We start from the raw sequence: 19,313 nt of genomic DNA on the forward strand, positions 1-19,313 counted from the left end.
TTTAGAAATACTAGGTAAAGAGTATAATGAGGTTTAAGCTGATATCATTCAAATACATATTAATTGTGTTGTCACTGTTAATAAAATGCCATTTTAAGCGCCTATTTTATAAAGATTATTTCACTCATCCTTATACCAATCCTGTTGAGTAGAAACTAACTGCTCCATTTTGACTTGAAGAGAAAAGGTCAGCTTCTGAGAGCTCAACTTGGCCCAGCAATAAGCAATGCATGGCAGAACCAGTTGACACAGAAAGTCTGCTCTGTGTCAAAGCTGGTGCCAGTGGCCTTCACTCCATCATTCTGAAGTCACCTCTCCTCTCTGCACCTCTGAATGTACATTAGGGGAATAAGAGTCTATGCTCTCTCCTTCCAGCCCCAAGGGTAGCTGATTTGCACATACCATGATGGGTTTGCCCATTTCTCCATTGCTAGGCTTTGTCCAGGTCTTTCTTACCCGTCACTGGGTCGGGAAACGAAGTATGCCTGTCTGGTCGTAAACATTATGGTTATTGATTCAGGTGAAGTGAAAGACTGATAAAATGCCTGACTGATGGCATCAAGCTTCACACTGACAAGTTTTGCGAGTTTAACAGGTTCTGTTCTGAAGTGCTTCTACAAGATTGAGATGGAAAGGAATGCTGAACTGAGGAGAAAGTGATCATTCTCAAAAGCTTATGCTTAGAAAGGTCTCTATTTTTTAAACATTTGCTTTCTAGCTACTTTTAACAAATCTCACGCCAACCATAAAGTGAGTAAAATACACTTCTGCATGTTTTGATGGTCTTCTAGATGTTAGTGATGTATGTAACTCCTTTGTCTCTCATATTTTAGTTATTTCAGTAAAATTCACCCCATTTCTGTCTGCTGATGTGAAACATAGCTGTGCACAGGAATGAAACAGGACAAAGAATTCTCCAGAGCAATTCTACAGTTTTCTACCTGTCGGAGAACAAACATGTTCTGCAAATGTCCAGGCAAAGGGGTTATTTTGTCCTCCAATCAGGAGGGAGACATCTTTTATGCCCCTTTTTTCATTCCCAAGTCTGGAAGATCTTTCAGTCAAAACAACTGCTTGTTAAATTTACTCACTTTTACTTCATCCAAATATAATTAAATCTTATGGGATGTATGTTCCCCATACAGCCACTATAATTCTATCTGGTATCTTTGAGCTAAAATTTCCCCTTTAAACTTTCTAACTTAAGTTTATGGGCTAGCAGTATATGGTCTTCACCTGTGCTATTAGATTCAGTGCATTCCTCACATGTGTTTAGAATTCACATAGCATGACATTATAAACATAACATTGGGTAATTCATAGGGTTGTTGTATCTGCTTAGCAACCACAGGAAAGTCTATTCAGGGTTCCAGGAAGAAAAGGGGAAAATATATTTCTTATTCTTTTAAATATACTGTACTCACCATTATTATGAACAACATTAATAAAAATGACCTTCCAAAAAAAGAAATAATGAAAAAATGAGAAAATTGGACGTATGGCTTCTCTGCTTACCAGTCCACAACATATTTCCCAAATATTAATGTAATCTTGAAGTTCAAAGTCAATGCCAAATGTGAATTTTGAAGCTCATGACTGATTTATATACTGAATCTTGCCCTTGCTGTTTGTTGCTGAGTAAAGAATATCTCTGGACTTCCCTGGTGGCTCAGACAGTAAAGAATCTGTCCGCAACGCGGGAGACCTGGTTTCGATCCCTGGGATGGGAAGATCTTCTGGAGGAGGAAACGGCTACCCACTCCGGTATTTTTGCCTGGAGAATTCCATGGACAGAGGAGCCTGGGAAGGCTACAGTCTGTGGGGCCACAAAGAGTCAGACACAACTGAGCGACTTTCACTTCACTTCAAAGAGGGTTTCTATATCATGTGTAAACATGAAAAATACTTGGGAAAACACCACCCAATTTTCTTTCTGGTGTTTGTTCATATTGTTAATTGTGTGTACATTTCTGTGGATGACGATGTGACAGAACTCCGCTCTCTCCCACTTTTCACATATGACCTAATTATAGCCATAAAAGACTGTGCACTCACAATTATGGAAGAAAAATTTGTGTCATAAGAGTGTGGGACTGGACTTCAAAGTTAGAGAAATTGTGAAACATAGTTGGCCATGAATTTTTAAAAGTCATCTTTTTCCAATTTAAAAAAGCCTAGTGGTAGGAGGGTTCACGATGGAGGGAAAACATGTATACCCATGGCTGATTGATACAGATGTATCACAAAAACCATCACAATATTATAAAGTAATTCTCTTCAAATTAAAATAAATAAATGCTTTTAAAAACCTAGAATAAGGAAATTTTGAAAATGTATAAAAGTTCAAAGAAAATAAAGATTGGTTCTGAAATCTATCACTCCAAATACAGCTAACATTTTGGTATATCTTCTTCTAGTATTTTTCTATGCATAAACTTTCTTTTTAACCTAATTGGTTTCATGCTACAGTACTATTTTGTAATCTGCTTATTATAAGGGACACTACAGTGAATATCCTTATTGCTAAACAGTTCTACATGCTGTTTATTTCCTTGGAGAAAAATACCTGAAAGGCTAATTGAAAAATCAAAGAGAAGGCACATAATTAAGGCTTTCAAAACAAACTGCAGTGTTATTTGTGAAATATAATACTCTATTTCCTCTAGTGACTTTTCCAAATCTAGCCAAAAGTATAGCATTTTTTCCCCTTAACTTGTCAATTTTGTTTATTTATTTAATGTTTTTATTTGGCTGCTTGGGGTTTTAGTTGCGGTTCTTTTTTTTTTTTTTTAAAGTTTCAGTATGTGGGATCTTTCTACCTGTGGCATGTGGGAACGTGTCCAATTTAAAAGGAGAAAAAATGGTTCATGCACATTTTATTTTGCATTTATGTGAATAAAAGGGTCATTTAGTTGATCACTCTGAATGTGTTTATTAGATATTTATTCTCTTCTGTGATTGTGCATTTTCTTTGCCCATTTTTCATTGCAATATTGTGTTCTTATTGATTTGCCAGAGAGATATGAAATATTAACTTCTTTTCTGCCACAAAAACAGAAAGAATTGTCCTAATGAAACAGAGAAGGACCCTATGATCCCTCGCCTCATGTCTTCAACCTGCCTTTTGCCTGTAGAAATCTTTAGCCAAATAATACATTTAATCGGAGAAATGAGAAAATGCAGAAATAGAGGAAAACAGTCAAATGAGACCAAATAATAATAGTTTAGTCATTAAGTAAGTGCAAGAACGTTTAGTTTCTTTTCAGGGGCTATAGATCATATCCTAAGCCATGTCTTTTGTGGTGTTTTGTAGATATTGAAACCCCTACCAGGCTGAAGAAGTTAATCTCATAACCAGACTGCAGCCATGTCATAAGCTGCTGTAATTCAGAGAAATGGGAATGGCCTCAGAGAAATGGGAATAAACCGACCCTGAAACTAAAGATTAACTGTACTTAAAACAATCAAAATGAAACTGCTCAGATGACCACGTGGCCAATTTCAAGATGTCTCTGCTGTTTCTGCATGTAGCCTCTCTTCTCTGTCTATAAAATCTCTTTTCGACTGACTGTGGGTGGCAGGGTGTGGTAAGGGAAGTCTGCCTTCGGACAGGAGTTTGCCCTTCCAACCAGGTTGCTGGCCTGAAAAAGAAAGCAAACTTTCCTTTCCATCAATCTTGGCTCTATTGGCTTTTAAGTGGAGAGCAGCAGGACCCACTTTAGCTAATAGACTTTGGCGCCAACGTGAGGCTGTGCTCTCGCGATATTGGGCTCCCAGCATTTTCCCCTATCAGAACGCGGTCATGATGGCCAGGATGGCTGCAAGGAACTCACTGCTCAAGGCCCACTGGCCCCAAGAAAGGACTTTGGGGGATACCATTTGTTTCAAGGATCCAGAGCAGTCTCCTCTGCTCGGCACCGGCTGCAAACATACACATTTCCTTGGTGGAATGGAAACATGCGCCTGGACAAGCTGACAAGCCCCACACCCAAGTAAGTCCATATGTGTGCACTTCGGCAAACTTCTCTTTTGAGCATAAGGTGCTTTTTGAGCGTTTTGCAGTTGGTTCTGATGAGTGTCTACCATTGAGAACTGTTTGTGAGCACTGAATGTCATTTGAGCATTTTGCCAATTGGTTCTGATGGGTGTCTATTGTTGATGATTGTTTGTGAGCACAAAGTGTTATTACTGGTCATTTTGGCCAGTTGGTTCTGATATATGTCTGATGTGGAGGGCCGTTTTTGTGGAGGAGGTGTCTGTTTGGGACTCAGTATTGGTTATTCTCTTGGCACATTTGTGATGGTTCCATCTACTGGTGTGTATACATGTATTCCATTTGCGTAATCGGTATCTTTGTTGTCTTTTGTAAAATGGGAAGTTCAGGTTCAATTTATTAGAAAGCTTTAGCTATGAAATCACAATTAAAGACAAAAAATTAAAGAAATAGAAAGATTTTGTAAACATTACAAAATTACAATTACAATTAAAAATTACAATTAAAGACAAAAAAAATAAAGAAATAGAAAGATTTTGTAAACAATGTATGGCAACAGTATTCTTGAAACTCCAGAGAAGATTGTTTAAGATGAAACTCTTGCAATTCCAACACTGGTTCTTTTTGTATATGCAGTTAGAGAAAGCTAGCTTGATAAAATACTGTTTTCAGGATTCTGACCGTAAGAGCAAAAATAAGCCTAGGAGAAAGCTTGACGTTAACTCTTACCATGTCCTTGAAATACAGACAATCCCACTTTGCCTGGGACTTTAGGTTTGAGTTAAATAGTAGAATTTCAAAAGATGTTTGGGATTCTTAAACACACATCTTGTTTCACATTAAAGAGAAATTATGCTATGAGAAAAAAATTCAAGTTTTTAGAGGTTATGGGATATGTTCTAAGTTTGCCAATCAGTAAATGCTGGTAAAACAGTTTAATTACTTGTTTCTTGGTTTTGTTAAGGCTTTTAAATGTTAAAAATTGTCATATGTAATTAAAGCTACTAAAAATGATAAGGAAAGCATTTCAGTGTGTAAAGCAAGTAGGATATGTGTTGTTGGTGAGAGAAGATACAAAGAATGGAGATATTTTTGTGAGGAAAAATGATGATAATTTTGTCCTAGAGCTGCTTGTTTCTGGATGGGGAATACTTAGCTGATCTTGTAAGATTGTAAGTTTCTTTCTCTAACTTTGAGTATTCCAAAGGGCCCCTAGGCATCTCAAAAGAATCATTAAGGAAACTAGGATTATTTGATATGATAAATTATATGGAAAGCATAAAAGAATTCTAATGGTTAAGAAATTTAAAGAATTCTAGTGGAAAGTGATTGTTTTGCTTCAAACCATATTTTTGACCCCAATGTTTAGGATGAAAAAAATTGTCTAGGGAAGTTGTCACAGGGTATAACTACTCATTATGTATATTACTGCTGGCTTATAAGTTTACTGCTAAAAGCACATGTACCATTCTTGTGTGACAATTGGGTATAAGTGATCAAAAGTATAAGCTATAAAATTTCTCCATCAGAATACCTCTGTACTTGTTTGTCATGTCTGATTAGTTTTCCCCCAGTGTGGATAACTAGGCCAGGGTATAAACGAAAGATACGCCTAGCACCAAGGGACCTGAATGGACCCCAAGCAGGCAACTGAGCCACTCTGGCAATGCTAAAAAAAAAAATGTACTGATTACCAATGCTTTCTATGGAGAGATTTGCAGTTTAGAGGGGAAAGTGGTGGAAGAAATTTTCACATGTTGAGGTATGGGGAAGTCATTCTGGTTTATACATGACTTAATTTGAACTTCAGCATAACCAAAACAGCCTGTTTATGGTCTGTTAAACATACATTGTACATCTGCTTTAACCATTAAGGGGAAAAAACATTCTGAGAATAATGTAAAGATGAATTTTGATTATCATCTTCATTGTAATATGTCTAAAATTTTCAGATGTTTGTCTATGTACCATGACAAAGTAATCAAGTTTTCATAATATGAAATATTGATTTAAGTGAACCTAGTCCATGGTGTGGTAAATCTTTTTGCCCTACAGTAGACAGAAATGGACAGAGTTGAAGGGAAGCAGGCTACGTAAGCACAGCTGCTGATTCCTGGGACCAGCCCTACCCCCACCACACATCCACAACTTTGTAAAGGAGGCAACCTTCATGCTAGACCAAGAAGGATTAGAAGCCTCTAGAAGATAAAACTTAAGCAGATTTTTTTTTCCTTTATAAGTGTCATAATATCCTGTGATACCTTCTTATATGTAAAAGAGGAATGGCAAGTAGATGCTTGCTTTAGATGAATAACCACACAGAAATGATATAGAATAAATTTAAATTTATTCACTAGGGATTTCCCTGGAGTTCAGTGGTTCTGAATCACTTTGCTGTACACCTGAAACCAACACAGCATTGTAAATCAACTATACTTCAGTCTTAAAAAAAAGGTTAACCATCAATTATACTTCATGTCATTGGTGGAAATTTTGCAACAATTTGTTGGTTTAGTTGATGTAATGAAAACATTTTAGGGACTTCCCTGGTGCTGCAGTGGTTAAGACTCCATTCTTCCACTGCAAGAAGATGATACCACATGCTGAATAAAATAGATAATAAATACATTGATTTACTATCAGCATCATTATTCACAATAGACAAAAGGTGAAAACAACCCATGTCCATTGATTAATAAGTGAATAAGCAAAATTTGGTCTATATATACAGTAAATATTACTAAACCTTAAAAAGGAAGAAAATTCTGATACATGCTACAACGTGGATGAAAGTTAAGGACATTGAGCTAAAAGAAATGTCAGTTACTAAAGGATAAATATTGTGTAATTCCACTTTTATAACTTGGATACATTAGTCAAAGTCAGAGACACAAAGTAGAATGATGGTTATCAGGGGCTGGGAGGACAGGAGAGTTGTTTGATAGGTAGAGAATTTCGTCGCCACGCAGGGAGCTCGACACCGTCTCCTGGCGAGAGGACAGGAGCTGCAAATCCTTGGGACGCACAGGGACAAGGAGGTATTTCTCTCAAATAGAGGGAATATACTTTTCATTTGCTGGACTTTTTCCGTTGTCTTATTATTCACGTTCTTGTGCACTATAAATTAGACTCCTATGCACTATGAACCGGAGAAGGCAATGGTGACCCACTCCAGTACTCTTGCCTGGAAAATTCCATGGATGGAGGAGCCTGGTAGGCTGCAGTCCATGGGGTCGCTAAGAGTCGGACACGACTGAGCGACTTCACTTTCACTCTTCACTTTCATGCATTGGAGAAGGACATGGCAACCCACTCCAGCGTTCTTGCCTGGAGAATCCCAGGGACAGTGGAGCCTGGTGGGCTGCCATCTATGGGGTCGCACAGAGTCGGACACGACTGAAGCAACTTAGCAGCAGCAGCAGCAGCAGACAATTTCAGTCTTGCAAGATGAAAAGTTTTCTGGAGATTCAGTGATGGGAATGCCCTTAACATTACTGAACTGTACTTAAATAAGTAAGAAGATACATTTCATGTTCTGTGTATTTTACTATGATTGTTTAAATGATGTGTGTTGTATCTTCCTTTTTCTGGGTAGGATTTTACAAAATTTATTTCACTATTTAACTAAAAATATTTATTGAGTACCTCCTATGAGCTAGGTACCATTCCAGCTGCTGAGATATAGCCAGCAGGGTACCAAGCACTTATTTGTAACTTAACAATGCAATGGTAGAGAAAGAATATAAATAGGTCAATATGCAATTAATAAGAAAATATTTGGTAGTGGTAAGTTCTATATGGAAAATAAACTAGGGTGATATGATACTGGGCTAGCTGGGGGGCTACTTTAAATTGGATGTCCAAGGTTATCTATTGTCTACAATATTTTGCACACAAAGCTTGAAACCAGTTGTCAGGCTAGAGGTCATCAAGGAAAACTAATGCCACATGAGTGGTCTTCATTCACTTCAGGCACTATTTAAAACTAGAGGATGATCAGAGTTTAATTTTTTTTTCATAGTTTAATTTTTATTCTATGACCTACTGAACTGGATTTGCCATTGGAAGACTAACATATTAACAGGGTCTTAATATGTGGACAGAGTGAAATATAAAGACCTGATAAAGGAACTCTGAGGATACCTCATAATGGCATACTGATCTTTGCTTCCCAAATTTGCAACAAGACCCAGCCCGTGTAGGCTAACAGGGGACCAACATTGGTCCCCTGGGAATCTTTGTTGTTGCTATTTAGTTGCTAATTGTGTCTGACTCTTTTTTGACCCCATGGACTATAGTCCACCAGGCTTCTCTGTCCATAGGGCACCGTAAACAGATTCCTGTCTTATCATAGGCCCCTTTGCAGAAAAGAAAGCTATTCTAGGGCCTGAGGATCATTTACACAGCAGGTACTAATCTCAGAAATAATTCATCCTTGCTGCACAGTGTTTCATGCTGTTTTTCACTCAGCTTTGCGATGAACTCAGAGGCACAGGGAACAAAGAGCCCAGGTCTAGAATCAGATGCTGTGCTTAATGCAATCATCTTTTATTACTATAGAAAGTCACCCACACAGGGCTACACTTTTTTTTTGTCATAAATATTGGAATTACCCTAAATCTCATTGTTTTCTATGCTGGAGAAAAAGCCTTTCAAATAATAAACAACTTTACTAAAATGCATTAACAGTTTATTTTGACCAGGCAACCATGTGTAAGAGAATTGTGTGGATACTATGTGAAAGGACACAGAGCGGAAAGAGAGAAAATGGGTTTGTGGAATGACTGCTTCGGGCCAGGCCATCAAAGAATTTATCCTTGTCCTGGACAACTAGATGATTCAAGTAATAAAGAATTATGACAACTGTTACAATAGAAGAGAGGGTGTGTATGGAAGTCCAATAGGAAGAGTTAATCCATGGGATAGAGAAGCTCCCCCGGAGAAAATGGCATTTAAGCAAAGATCTGAGAGATGCACTGGATTTGGGAATTGGCAAGTAGGACTCTAGGAAAAGAAAAGAGCGTATACCCAGGTCTAGAGACAAAAGGGAGCACAACACACCAGAAAAAAAATGGGAAATCCAGTCTTCCTGAGTTGTGGTATGAGGAGGTGGGGGGGTAGTTGGAGAAATTAACCCTTGTGTATTGTTGGTGGGAATGTAAAATGATGCAGCTACTGTGGAAAACAGCAAAGTATTTCTTCAAAAAAATTGAAAATAGAGTTACCGTATGATCCAGCAATTCCACTTCTGGAGAACTGAAAGCAGGGATTCTAAGAGATATTGCTATACCCTATGCATAGAAGGATCATTTGCAGGAGCCAAACAGTGGAAGCAACCAAAGTGTGCATCACAGGCTGAATGGATGAACAAAATGTGGTCCATACCTGCAATGGACTATTATTCAGCCTTAAAAAGGAAAGGAATTCTGATACATGCTTATGAACATGGGTGAAACAGGAAACCATCATGCTAAGAGAAATAAGCCAGTCATAAATACTGTATGATTCCACTTGCATGAAATATCTAGAGGATTCAAACTCATCAAGACAGAAAGTAAAATGGCAGTTGCCCCAGGCTAGGGGTAGGAGAGTTGGTTGTTGGTAATTTATTGGTTGGGTTGGGGAGTTACTGACAAATGAATAGTTTCAGTTTGGAGAAATGAAAAAATTCAGGAGATGGCTGATGGGAATGGTAGAATAACATAAGTATACTTAATTCCAATGAATTGTATGCTTAAAATGGTTAAGACGGTAAATTCCATGTTTATGTGTATCTTACCACAATTTTTTGAATTTAAAAATTTTCAAAAAAACAAAAGACCCATCCTTGGTATTGTCCATTCCTAGAATGTTCAAAATTACTTCAAACTAATGCTTAACTTTGCTCTTTTAGAAATCATTTTAAACAGTTGTAAAGGTTAACACACTTCCATTGTAAGAAATACAGAAAATGAGGAAAACATTGTTAAAGGATAATTTTTAGGAAAATGTAAAATCCTGATTCTCACACAAATATAAAATGAATGTCAAAGATTTTATTTAACTTATTGTGGAAACCAGTATGATGTAACTCTTCATCCCAGAAACACTCGCTTTGATTCTTTTGTATCAAGGTTAATCCGGAGTATGACATGTTTTTTAAGCAAATGAAACAAAATACACAAGTGCAACACTCCGGGACACACTACTCGACCAAGTGGACCCTCGGTGCACACCTGCCCAGCGCACCCCGGGAGGTTCCATCCATTTGGCCACGAGTAGCTGCAAGCTAACAGCGCAAAACTTCGGGGGATCTCTCTTGTGGGGAGTGGAGGGAAGACAGGCTACAGGTGCACGGTCGACCGTCAGGGACCGGAGAAAAGCTTTAGCCGCTGAGAAGCAGGAACCTGCTCAGCGCCGGCCAGGTGCGCCGGGCTGTCCGGGTGGTACCGCCCCTTTCCTTCCCCGCCCACGGCCGGCGGGCCCAGCGGAGGGGCAGGGGCGGGGCGACCTTTGCTCGGTTCGGCCCAGAGGGGCCCTTGCAGTTTCCGGCTCGCCACTCCCGGCCCTCCCGCCCCTCCCACCCGAACGGGTTGGGCCGCGGCTGCTGCAGCGTCCCCACCTCCGACTGCAGTTTCGATCAGACTCGCCCTCGAACTGGTTTCGATCAGGCGGCCGGGCTAGAGGCAGGGCGGAGCGGCTGGGACGCTTGGAGCAAACTAGGGACGCGCGGCCGAGAGCGGACAGTCCTGCGCTGGAGACAAAGAGCGGCCGGAGGAGAACCGAGTGCAGGAGCGCGGGCGTGGCTGCGGTGGCGAGCGTGCGGACTTCAGGGAGTTGGAGCCCGGAGCGCTCTCTGGGGGCGCGAGAGCTAGAGATTGCCAGTCAGCGGCAGGTGCGCCACCCAGGATGCGGACGCCGGTGGTGATGACGCTGGGCATGGTACTCGCGCCCTGTGGGCTGTTACTCACCCTGACCAGCACGCTGACGCCCGGCTGGAGGCTGGTGAAGGGCTTCCTCGACCAGCCGCTGGACCTGGTGCTGTACCAGGGCCTGTGGGACATGTGCCGCGAGCAGAGCAGTCGCGAGCGCCAGTGCGGCCAGCCGGACGACCTCGGCTACTTCGCCGCCGAGCCGGTGCGCGTGGCGCGGGGACTGATGGTCACGTCGCTGGCCGTCACGGGCCTGGGGCTGCTGCTGGCGACGCTCGGCGTGCGCTGCTGGAGGGACGAGCCCCACTTCGTGCTGGCCGGCCTCTCCGGCGTTGTGCTCTTCACCGCGGGCCTCTTGAGCCTCATCCCAGTCTCCTGGTACAACCACTTCTTGGCAGATCGCAGCGTCCTGCCGGCCCAGCCCAGCCCGGTCACGGTGCAGGTCGGCTACAGCCTGGTGCTGGGCTACCTGGGCAGCTGCCTGCTGCTGCTGGGCGGCTTCTCGCTGGCGCTCAGCTTCGCGCCCTGGTGCGCTGAGCGCTGTGACAGCTGCCGCAAGGCGCCTTCCAGCAGCGCGCGCCGCAGCAGCATTAGCACAGTGTACATCGACGGGCCAGAGCCCGCACTCACGCCGGCCATCAAGTACTATAGTGATGGCCAGCACCGGCCGCGGCCTGATCAGCTGGGCGCCACCAGCCAGCGCAAGGCCGGCTTCCCGATGCCCCGGCCCCCACCCAAAGCCTACAGCAACCCGGTGGACGTGCTCGAAGGGGAGAACGCTACAAACTCCGAACCCGGCTCGTCTTCCCGCAGCACTCGGCCCTGCGGCAGCACGCTGCCCTGCGACTCGGACGTGTAGGCGGCACCCCAAGCATGTACTGGCTCAGCCCTGTCTCACCAGGATCCAACCTTCCCTTTCCGCTGAAAACACCTGGCTCTGAGTCGGACCCTGGGACACATTCCTGTAACTGGTTTGGAGGGCCATCTTCCTTTCCTGTGGCCAAACTAGATTCCTTGGACTCTTGGTTCAGGTTGGGTTTGATTTTCTTTTTAAAGAGTTTAGTGTTCCTCCCCAGAGGAATCAAGGCCCTCTTCTGGAGCGACAGGCATTTCGTACTTTTAGCTGGAGACATAGAAAGAGTGACTTTGCATCCCGTTGATAATAATGTCAAAATAAGCAAATGGAGGCTTGAAACAACAATATTCTGAAATGCCTATGAACCTTGGATCAGTATAATTATTATTAATTTCCCCCCACTGTATAATTCATTTTCATGCAAACTCTCAGGAGACTAGTATGTTTCTGGTTATATTTGAAGGAGGCTCTTAGAATAAACATAGAGCCATGCAAATACCAGCAGCTTTAGTGACTCTAATGGAACGAAGTAACCTGATTAACTCATATTTACATTTCCTCAGGTATAAAGAGGATTTATCCTTTTATCACTCACTCCAGAGTTTCTCTTCTAGACGCCAGAAAGAGAATGAAGGGACTAATGCTGTGTTGTTCTATTTCTTGGCTACCTCACACTGGCCATAAAGAGCTATATATTAAATATTTGGAACAAAATGGAACCTGTTAATCTCATTAGGCTAATGTACATGTGTATATATCTCTTATTTATAAATAAAATTTGAGAGCAAGAGTTTCACTATACTCACAGAAGCATTTGTCTCCTGCACAACCTTTGGAAGGTTAAGCTTTCATTACTAACAGTTTCCTGGCTGCCTACACAGGCTGAAATCTAGCACTCACATCTTTGCACCTCTTAGCTAAGATTACTAAAACTAGCCAATGGGCCGCTTCAATCTTTGACTGCTTTATTTTCAGGTTCATGCTGTTTTCTGTGCAAAGCCAAGTCTATTGTTGAAAAAACTAGAAGCACCAGTTTCCACATGAGGTGAGACTAGAAATCTTTTCCTCTTGTAACAGTACGGCCTAAAATCACAGGTAGGCAGCTATGTGTACAATGAGCGGGACTAAATCTCCAGCAGGGCCGGCTCCAATTCCAAGTGGTTGATTGAAGGGCTGTCTTGAACTGAACTGAATGGTAGCCAATTCAGAGGTAGGAGCATTCACCTCAGTAGACACTGACAACACAGCTATAATAGAACTAACTCAGCAGCACATGCAGAGTATTAGAAGTGGAAGGGATAATGCAGATTCATTTTCTTTGCCATTTTGTACTGGAGTCACCTGTTTCTTTTTGCAACCAAGCTTGAGTGTGCTGGTATATCACTGGGGAATCTTTTTCAAATGCAAATTCTGATTCAGTAGGTCTGGAGTGAGTCCTGAAACTGATTTCCTAACTAGCTCCCAGGAGATGCCAATGCTGCCATTTCACAGGCCCCCTCTTGGGGCTGCATGGCTTTCCTTGGGACTGTGCCTCACTCAAATTTCAATCCCAACTGGCAGCACGTAATCAGATCTTTGAGAACTATTGCCTAGATGAGTTTGGGGACTTGATTTAGGGAATCAAGCCAGACTGGAAAATGGCAATCCTACTTTTTTCAGCTGACACCTCAAAAGGTTGAGCACCTGAGAAGTCAGGACCAGGCAGACAACATAAAGATATTGAGTTTCTGGCAAGTACCGAAGCTGACTCTTGCCTACATCATAATTCCAGTGTTTCTAGAGTAGCCTTGGTAAAAACAATCAGTACTAGTACTTAGTGTGATATTACTGTTCCCTGCTGGTCACTCTCTTCTGGCTTATATCCAAAACACTTCTTCTTTGTGATTAAGGTTTGCTGCTGAATTAGAACTCCATTTTTGCTTCATCCACAGGAATAAAACGAAAACTGTCTTTAAGAAAACCAAACTTCTTTTTACTATTAAAAAACATATTTAAGACAGCATGGAAAGAGCCTCTCTGCATTGGGGCAGGATTTGGGTTTGACCTGAGAATCATGCTGTGTTAGAGCAGTAAAAAATGACAATAGACTTGAGAGTCAAGATGCTGGAGGAGGCTGGAGCCTCAGGACTTGCTATCATGGACAAGTCCTTTCCCTAAACCTAATATCCACCTAACCAAGGAGCTACACCACAGTGAGACTCTAACGTGAAATAGTACTGCCTCCTGGCCTCAAGCCCTTCACACCTCTGACACACCATTACGACTCACTTTTTTCTTAGACTCTTTTCTTTAAGTATAGTTGCTTTACATTGTTGTGTTGTTTTCAGTCACTTAGTCCTGTCCAACTCTTTGAGACCCCTTGGACTGCAGCCTGCCAGGCTTCCCCATCCTTCACTGTCTCCTGGAGTTTGTTCAAACTCATGTCCATTGAGTCATTGATCCCATCCAACCATCTCATCTTCTGTTGTCCCCTTCTTCTCCTACCCTCAGTCTTTCCCAGCCTCAGGGTCTTTTCCAATAAGTTGGCTCTTCACATCAGGTGGCCAAAGTATTGGAGCTTCAGTTTCAGCGTCAGTCCTTCCAGTGAATGTTCAGGGTTGATTTCCTTTAGGATTTACTGGTTTGATTCCCTTGCAGTCCAAGGGACCCTCAAGAGTCTTCTCCAGCACCCCAGTTCAAAAGCATCAATCTCTGATGCTCAGACTTCTTTATGGTCCAATTTCACACCTGTATATGTGTGAAAAACCATAGCTGGAAAAACCATAGCTTTGACCATGTGGACACTGTTGTGAGGATTTGCTTTTAATAATCCTAATGACATACAGAGTATGTGTCCCCATTTAATGGGTGAAGTCTTTTCAAGATTGCTCAAGCTCTGCCTGGAGGAACGAGGAATCTGTGAAAATAGAGCATGCCCTGTGTTAACACAGCTACTGCTCTGCCACTTTGCCAGTCAGGCTCTGATCCAGACACCCACCCTCACTAAGGAGGGGCGGGGTTTTGGGCGCACAGGCTGTTGATCCCTTGCTGAGGCTCTGGCGGGTGCGTCAACAATGCTTTAGCAACCACCCTCATTTTCATGGTCTAGATCATTTGTAAGTTTTGGGGCACCTGTCATCCTGTCAGCACATCTTTGACTGCCTTGGAAAGCAAATTTATTTCAGGCCTGGGCTTTGTAGAACGTTCATACTCTAGCATGAGAAAGATGTGCAAGGAAAATGAAGACTAACAAACCAGGGTCAAAGCCTGGAGAAAAAAGGCAATATTTTAAGGAAGGTGATTGGGAAGAAGTGGGGCTTGAGCAGAGAACTGAGAGAAAAGATTGGGTGTCGGAGAGAACAGCAAACTCCAAGTTCCCAGTAAAGAAATGTTAGTGAAAACAGGTTGGCATAGTGATCACGATACCATGCTTTACTTTTCCTTCACCCTAGATGGGAGTGGTAAGGACAGGACAAAGTTGGGGGGACCAACTGAGAGAACCCAAGGACCTCTTCTGTTCTAGTAGCTTATTTAAGGAGGGAACACAGTCTGGATTCAATCTGTAGCATAGAACATTTTCAGAGTCAAATATAAACAATTTGATATATGAATAGCAGGTGAAGAACGTTCTAGTCTGCCAATGTGTAGACAAGCCCACAGGCAGAGAAAGGTCTTTTAGCCTCAGAGCCTCATCATATCCCTGAAGTGACAGGAATGGTTAATAACCAGGCTCTCTCTCCCAACACTCATCTCACGTCTTCACTCCGACCTTCCTAAAATGAAGAACCGTAACTCATCTTTAAGAGTCTCAGCATGTTCCTTACCTATGCTTCACTCTTAAATTCCATTCATGACTTGGCCAAGGCTGAGGCTTTCACTCTCATCACTTTCTCCCACACACATACTCTAAACTACTTTTCCTCATCAGCTTGGAGGTGTCATCTTTGAACATACCATTCAAATGTTCAGATGTGTGCTTTCCTTGGTGTACTTTCTCATCTCATCTCTAAATTGAAGGTGGGGCATGGACGGCTTCTATTTATATTTGTAATCCTAGAATGGGTACTAACAGGTCTTCAGAGCCTGTTAGCAAATAATTAAATTATAAATTAATTTAAAAGTCACCTCTAAAAGCCCTTTCTGTACCCAAGTGCTTTCCTCAAGTGGTCACACACAACTTGTCATGTATGTGGAAAGTAATTAGTGGCCCAAGGCCACTGGCCCAAAACCCAATGGGGGGGCCATGAGAGCAGCCTTGTGAATCTTTATGATTGGCTTACAAAGATCAGCACAACCCATGCCTCCTCTACCCCCAAGACACTACAGATGAGATCTTTCTCCCTTTGGGAAGGGGAGAGAAAAGGAACTCAATCAATAGTTCTTCCTTTTAAATTTGGCTGCACCATGTGGTATCTTAGTTCCCTGACCGGGGATTGAACCTGGGCCCTCAGCAATGAGAGTGCAGAGTCCTAACCACTGAACCACCAGGAACTCCCTCAGTCAATATTTCAAGTAAAAACTTAAGTGGAATTCTTACCCCATCTTCCCCCCAAATTCTGCCCACATTCTGCTGCTTTTTTTCACTGAAGACAATAAAATGACCTCCTCCAGCAAGTCTTTATGAAGTAGAACTGAGCACAAAGCAGGACTGAGCACAGGAAAACAAGGTTTTAATTTGTACAAATAAAGAATAACATAGACAAGGCTGGGCAGGGGGTGGGGGTGGAGTGAGGGGAGATAGTACTGACCAGAGGGCTTGAGTCACTGGGGAGAGAGTTAAGTGCAGCTCTACCGCGTTCTTGTCCCATTATGCCACACTCCCTGGACATCCATGGGCAAATGGCCCTTGTACTCCTCCCCACCCCGACCATGTTTGCCTCCCAAATCGCTGCCACTCACCACTCAGCTGAGGAAACTGAAGAAGTCACTGCCATTTTACTAGAATGTGGGTAATAATATGTTCCGTAATAATAGCCTCTGTCTTGCCCTTGCTGGATTTCAGTTTCTTTAGCTGCATAACCGGGAAGACTGGATTAGATGTTATCAGAAGGTCTTCCCAAATCTAAATATTCTGAGTGAAGGTTACAAACTAGGGGAGGCTGGAAGAAGAGATGTGAAATCTGAACAGTGAGACTTGGGGAAGCTGACTGACACATAAAATTAGTAACTGGCCTGAAAGCAAAAAACTCCATATTCTGGTTCTCAGTTTCTCTGAATTTCCAAAGCCTGTCAACAATTAACATAGTAGGAATTTAGAACAGCACACTCATCATTGTTCATCGTGGTGGTGGTTTAGTAGCTAAGTCGTGTCTGACTCTTGCAACCCCATGGACTGTAGACTGCCAGGTTCTTCTGTCCATGGAATTCTCCAGGCCAGAATACTGGAGTGGGTTGCCATTTCCTTCTCCAGGGGATCGTCCCAACCCAGGGATTGGACCCAGGTCTCCTGCACTGCAGGCAAACTCTTTACCAACGGAGCTTCAAGGGAAGCCCATTGTCCACTAATTTGTTTGTTTCCTAGAGAAAATAAGCATTGTCTACTTTCTGTATCTGTAGGTTCTCCATCTGTGGATTCAGCCAAATGCAAATGGAATATTTTCAATGCAGAACCCGTGGATACAGAGGGCTGGCTCTAACAGCCTTGAGCATCCGTGGATTTTGGTATCCATGAGGATCCTGGAACCAGTTCTTCATGGATACCAAGGAACAACAAATATAAATTCTTAATTTAATTCTTTAATTGCTAGCAGTAGACACAGGAGGTCAAGTTTTGTGTAGGGCCCTTGGAGCCTAAAGCATAAAACCATGAACTTTTCCAAAGCTCTTTTTTTCTTCCAGAAGAAAACTCATACCTATTTACCAGGTTATAGAAGTTGAGTTTCTATAATGAAATGTAGAATTTCCTTCTTCTACAGATTTACTGCTCCATTTGTCAGCTGTAGAGGAATTGAGAAATTAATATGGAGATGATCACACTAGAAGGCTTTTATGCTTCATAACATGCCCATTGCTGCAAATAGATAAGGTCGTGAAATGGACATATTACAATAAATTTAGGGGATGGGATGGTTAGAAATTAAGTATAAAGTTTTAAATATTGTTCATAAAATTAAGCCTTTCTGGTGAAAAGGACATTCAGATATTTTCTGAATTCTTGAATAGAGAAAGCACAATAGGATGTGATAAAGTACATTCAGATGGGATAATAGGCACACATTCATAAAGGACCAAAGACAGGAAAGATATAAATAAGAGTGGTCAGGGTGGAAAGAGTGCATATGTGACAGTTCAGCTGCAGTCAGCTCCCTTTTACCCAGGAAGAGCAAGCAGGGGGTATTCCTGGGGCCCAAACACGAAACAGGTCTGCAGAGCAGGAGGGAGGCTGAGTGTACCATTCCAACAGAGCCTGCGAAGCAGACTGAGCCACCCAGGACACAGCCCTGCGAGTCTGCTGGAGGCCTAAGGTCTAAGGAGCCAAGACAGCGGCCTCAGCACGTTCAGGAAGGGAGAATTTCATCGTACCTCATCTCTGCAGGCTTTCAGTCTGGATGCTTTTGGGTCATAGGTTCTGTGTCTGGATGCTTTTGAGTCACTTTTGCACAGGTAGAGGCAGAGCCTTGCCAGGGCAGACTTAGCAGTGAGGATGGCTCTTGGCCAAAGTGGCAGACAAGTGTGAGGCTGACCCTGTGGATAAGAGGGGTCTAGGGGACTGTGGGGTGAAGATGGGTTCTCTCAAGTACAGCTGAGCCCCAGAGGCAATCTGATGATGCTCCATGTGTCTTCTAGCCTTGAGGAAGGAGAGCCCCCAGCGACTGTTCTCCACTCCAGGTCAGGTCAGATTGATCTGTACTTGGGAATTTTTACACTTGACTGCAAAGCACAGTTTGTTTTATGCACTACACTCCCGGTAATAAGCCTAGGACTTTGTGCTTAGCATCCTATACAAATTCATGCTGCAAAAAACTAAGTATAAATAGTCTAGAAAAGATACAAGCAAGAAATCTTCCAAGTCAAGTTGTGTTTATTATGATTTAGGCTCATGTTATCAGTCTCAGGTACTAGGCTAAGCAGGCATTTTTGTGTTTTAATTCAGTATCCAAATGGTTTGATGTAGGTTCTGTTAATCCTGTTTTTTATCTCTGGGGTAACAGTTTCACGATTAAGTCATCTGCCCAAGGCTGCTGCTGTCGAACTTTAGACCATATTCCTGCTTTGTTACCTATATCCCATCACAGATTCAATTCCTTTGATTCCTTATGTGGGTATGAATAAAGCAGTGATGCAGGAAGACGTGCAGAGGTATTGGCACAAAGGGTGTTGGGATCTAAGTGGCATTTGCATGTTTCTCTAGCAGACACAAGCTAGTTGAGATGACTTCTGGTCCAAAGACCCTTTGTGTCAGTACCTCTGTGTGTCCAGTTTTAGAATCCAACGTGGATAACTGGGCCAATATATAAACAAAATGTAGGCCTAGCACCAAGGGACATGAATGGGCCCAGAGCAGCAACTAAGCCGTTCTGGCAATGCTGGAAAAATATATTATCAGTGCTTTCTATGGAGAGATTTTCAATTA

General features: G+C 42.4%; 1 protein-coding gene, 1 long non-coding RNA gene and 1 other non-coding gene across 4 annotated transcripts in view; 2 read left to right on the top strand and 1 right to left on the bottom strand.

Annotated features, from left to right (window-relative positions):
- The first annotated feature begins 3,796 nt into the window (after positions 1 to 3,796).
- The window catches only part of LOC147343664 (uncharacterized), a 48,085-nt gene continuing 32,568 nt past the window's right edge, over positions 3,797 to 19,313 (top strand). Inside the window, exons 1-2 of one of the 2 annotated variants that reach the window (XR_015155973.1) lie at positions 3,797 to 3,992; positions 12,737 to 12,806. This is a non-coding gene — a long non-coding RNA (uncharacterized LOC147343664). The remainder of the gene's footprint in view (positions 3,993 to 12,736; positions 12,807 to 19,313) is intronic. The other variant, XR_015155972.1, reaches the window with a different exon arrangement.
- Positions 10,477 to 12,562, top strand: CLDN23 (claudin 23). The gene has a single exon (XM_086379701.1). The coding sequence runs from the start codon at positions 10,883 to 10,885 to the stop codon at positions 11,762 to 11,764; it is 882 nt and encodes a 293-aa protein (XP_086235827.1). The 5' UTR covers positions 10,477 to 10,882; the 3' UTR covers positions 11,765 to 12,562.
- On the bottom strand, positions 16,159 to 16,231 carry TRNAE-CUC (transfer RNA glutamic acid (anticodon CUC)). The gene has a single exon. It is a non-coding gene; the product is annotated as a tRNA-Glu (tRNA).

Source organism: Bos grunniens, chromosome 27 (genome assembly GCF_055505025.1).
Source record: "Bos grunniens cultivar Pamir isolate PY7600 chromosome 27, Bosgru_T2T1.0, whole genome shotgun sequence".
NCBI lineage: Eukaryota > Metazoa > Chordata > Mammalia > Artiodactyla > Bovidae > Bos > Bos grunniens.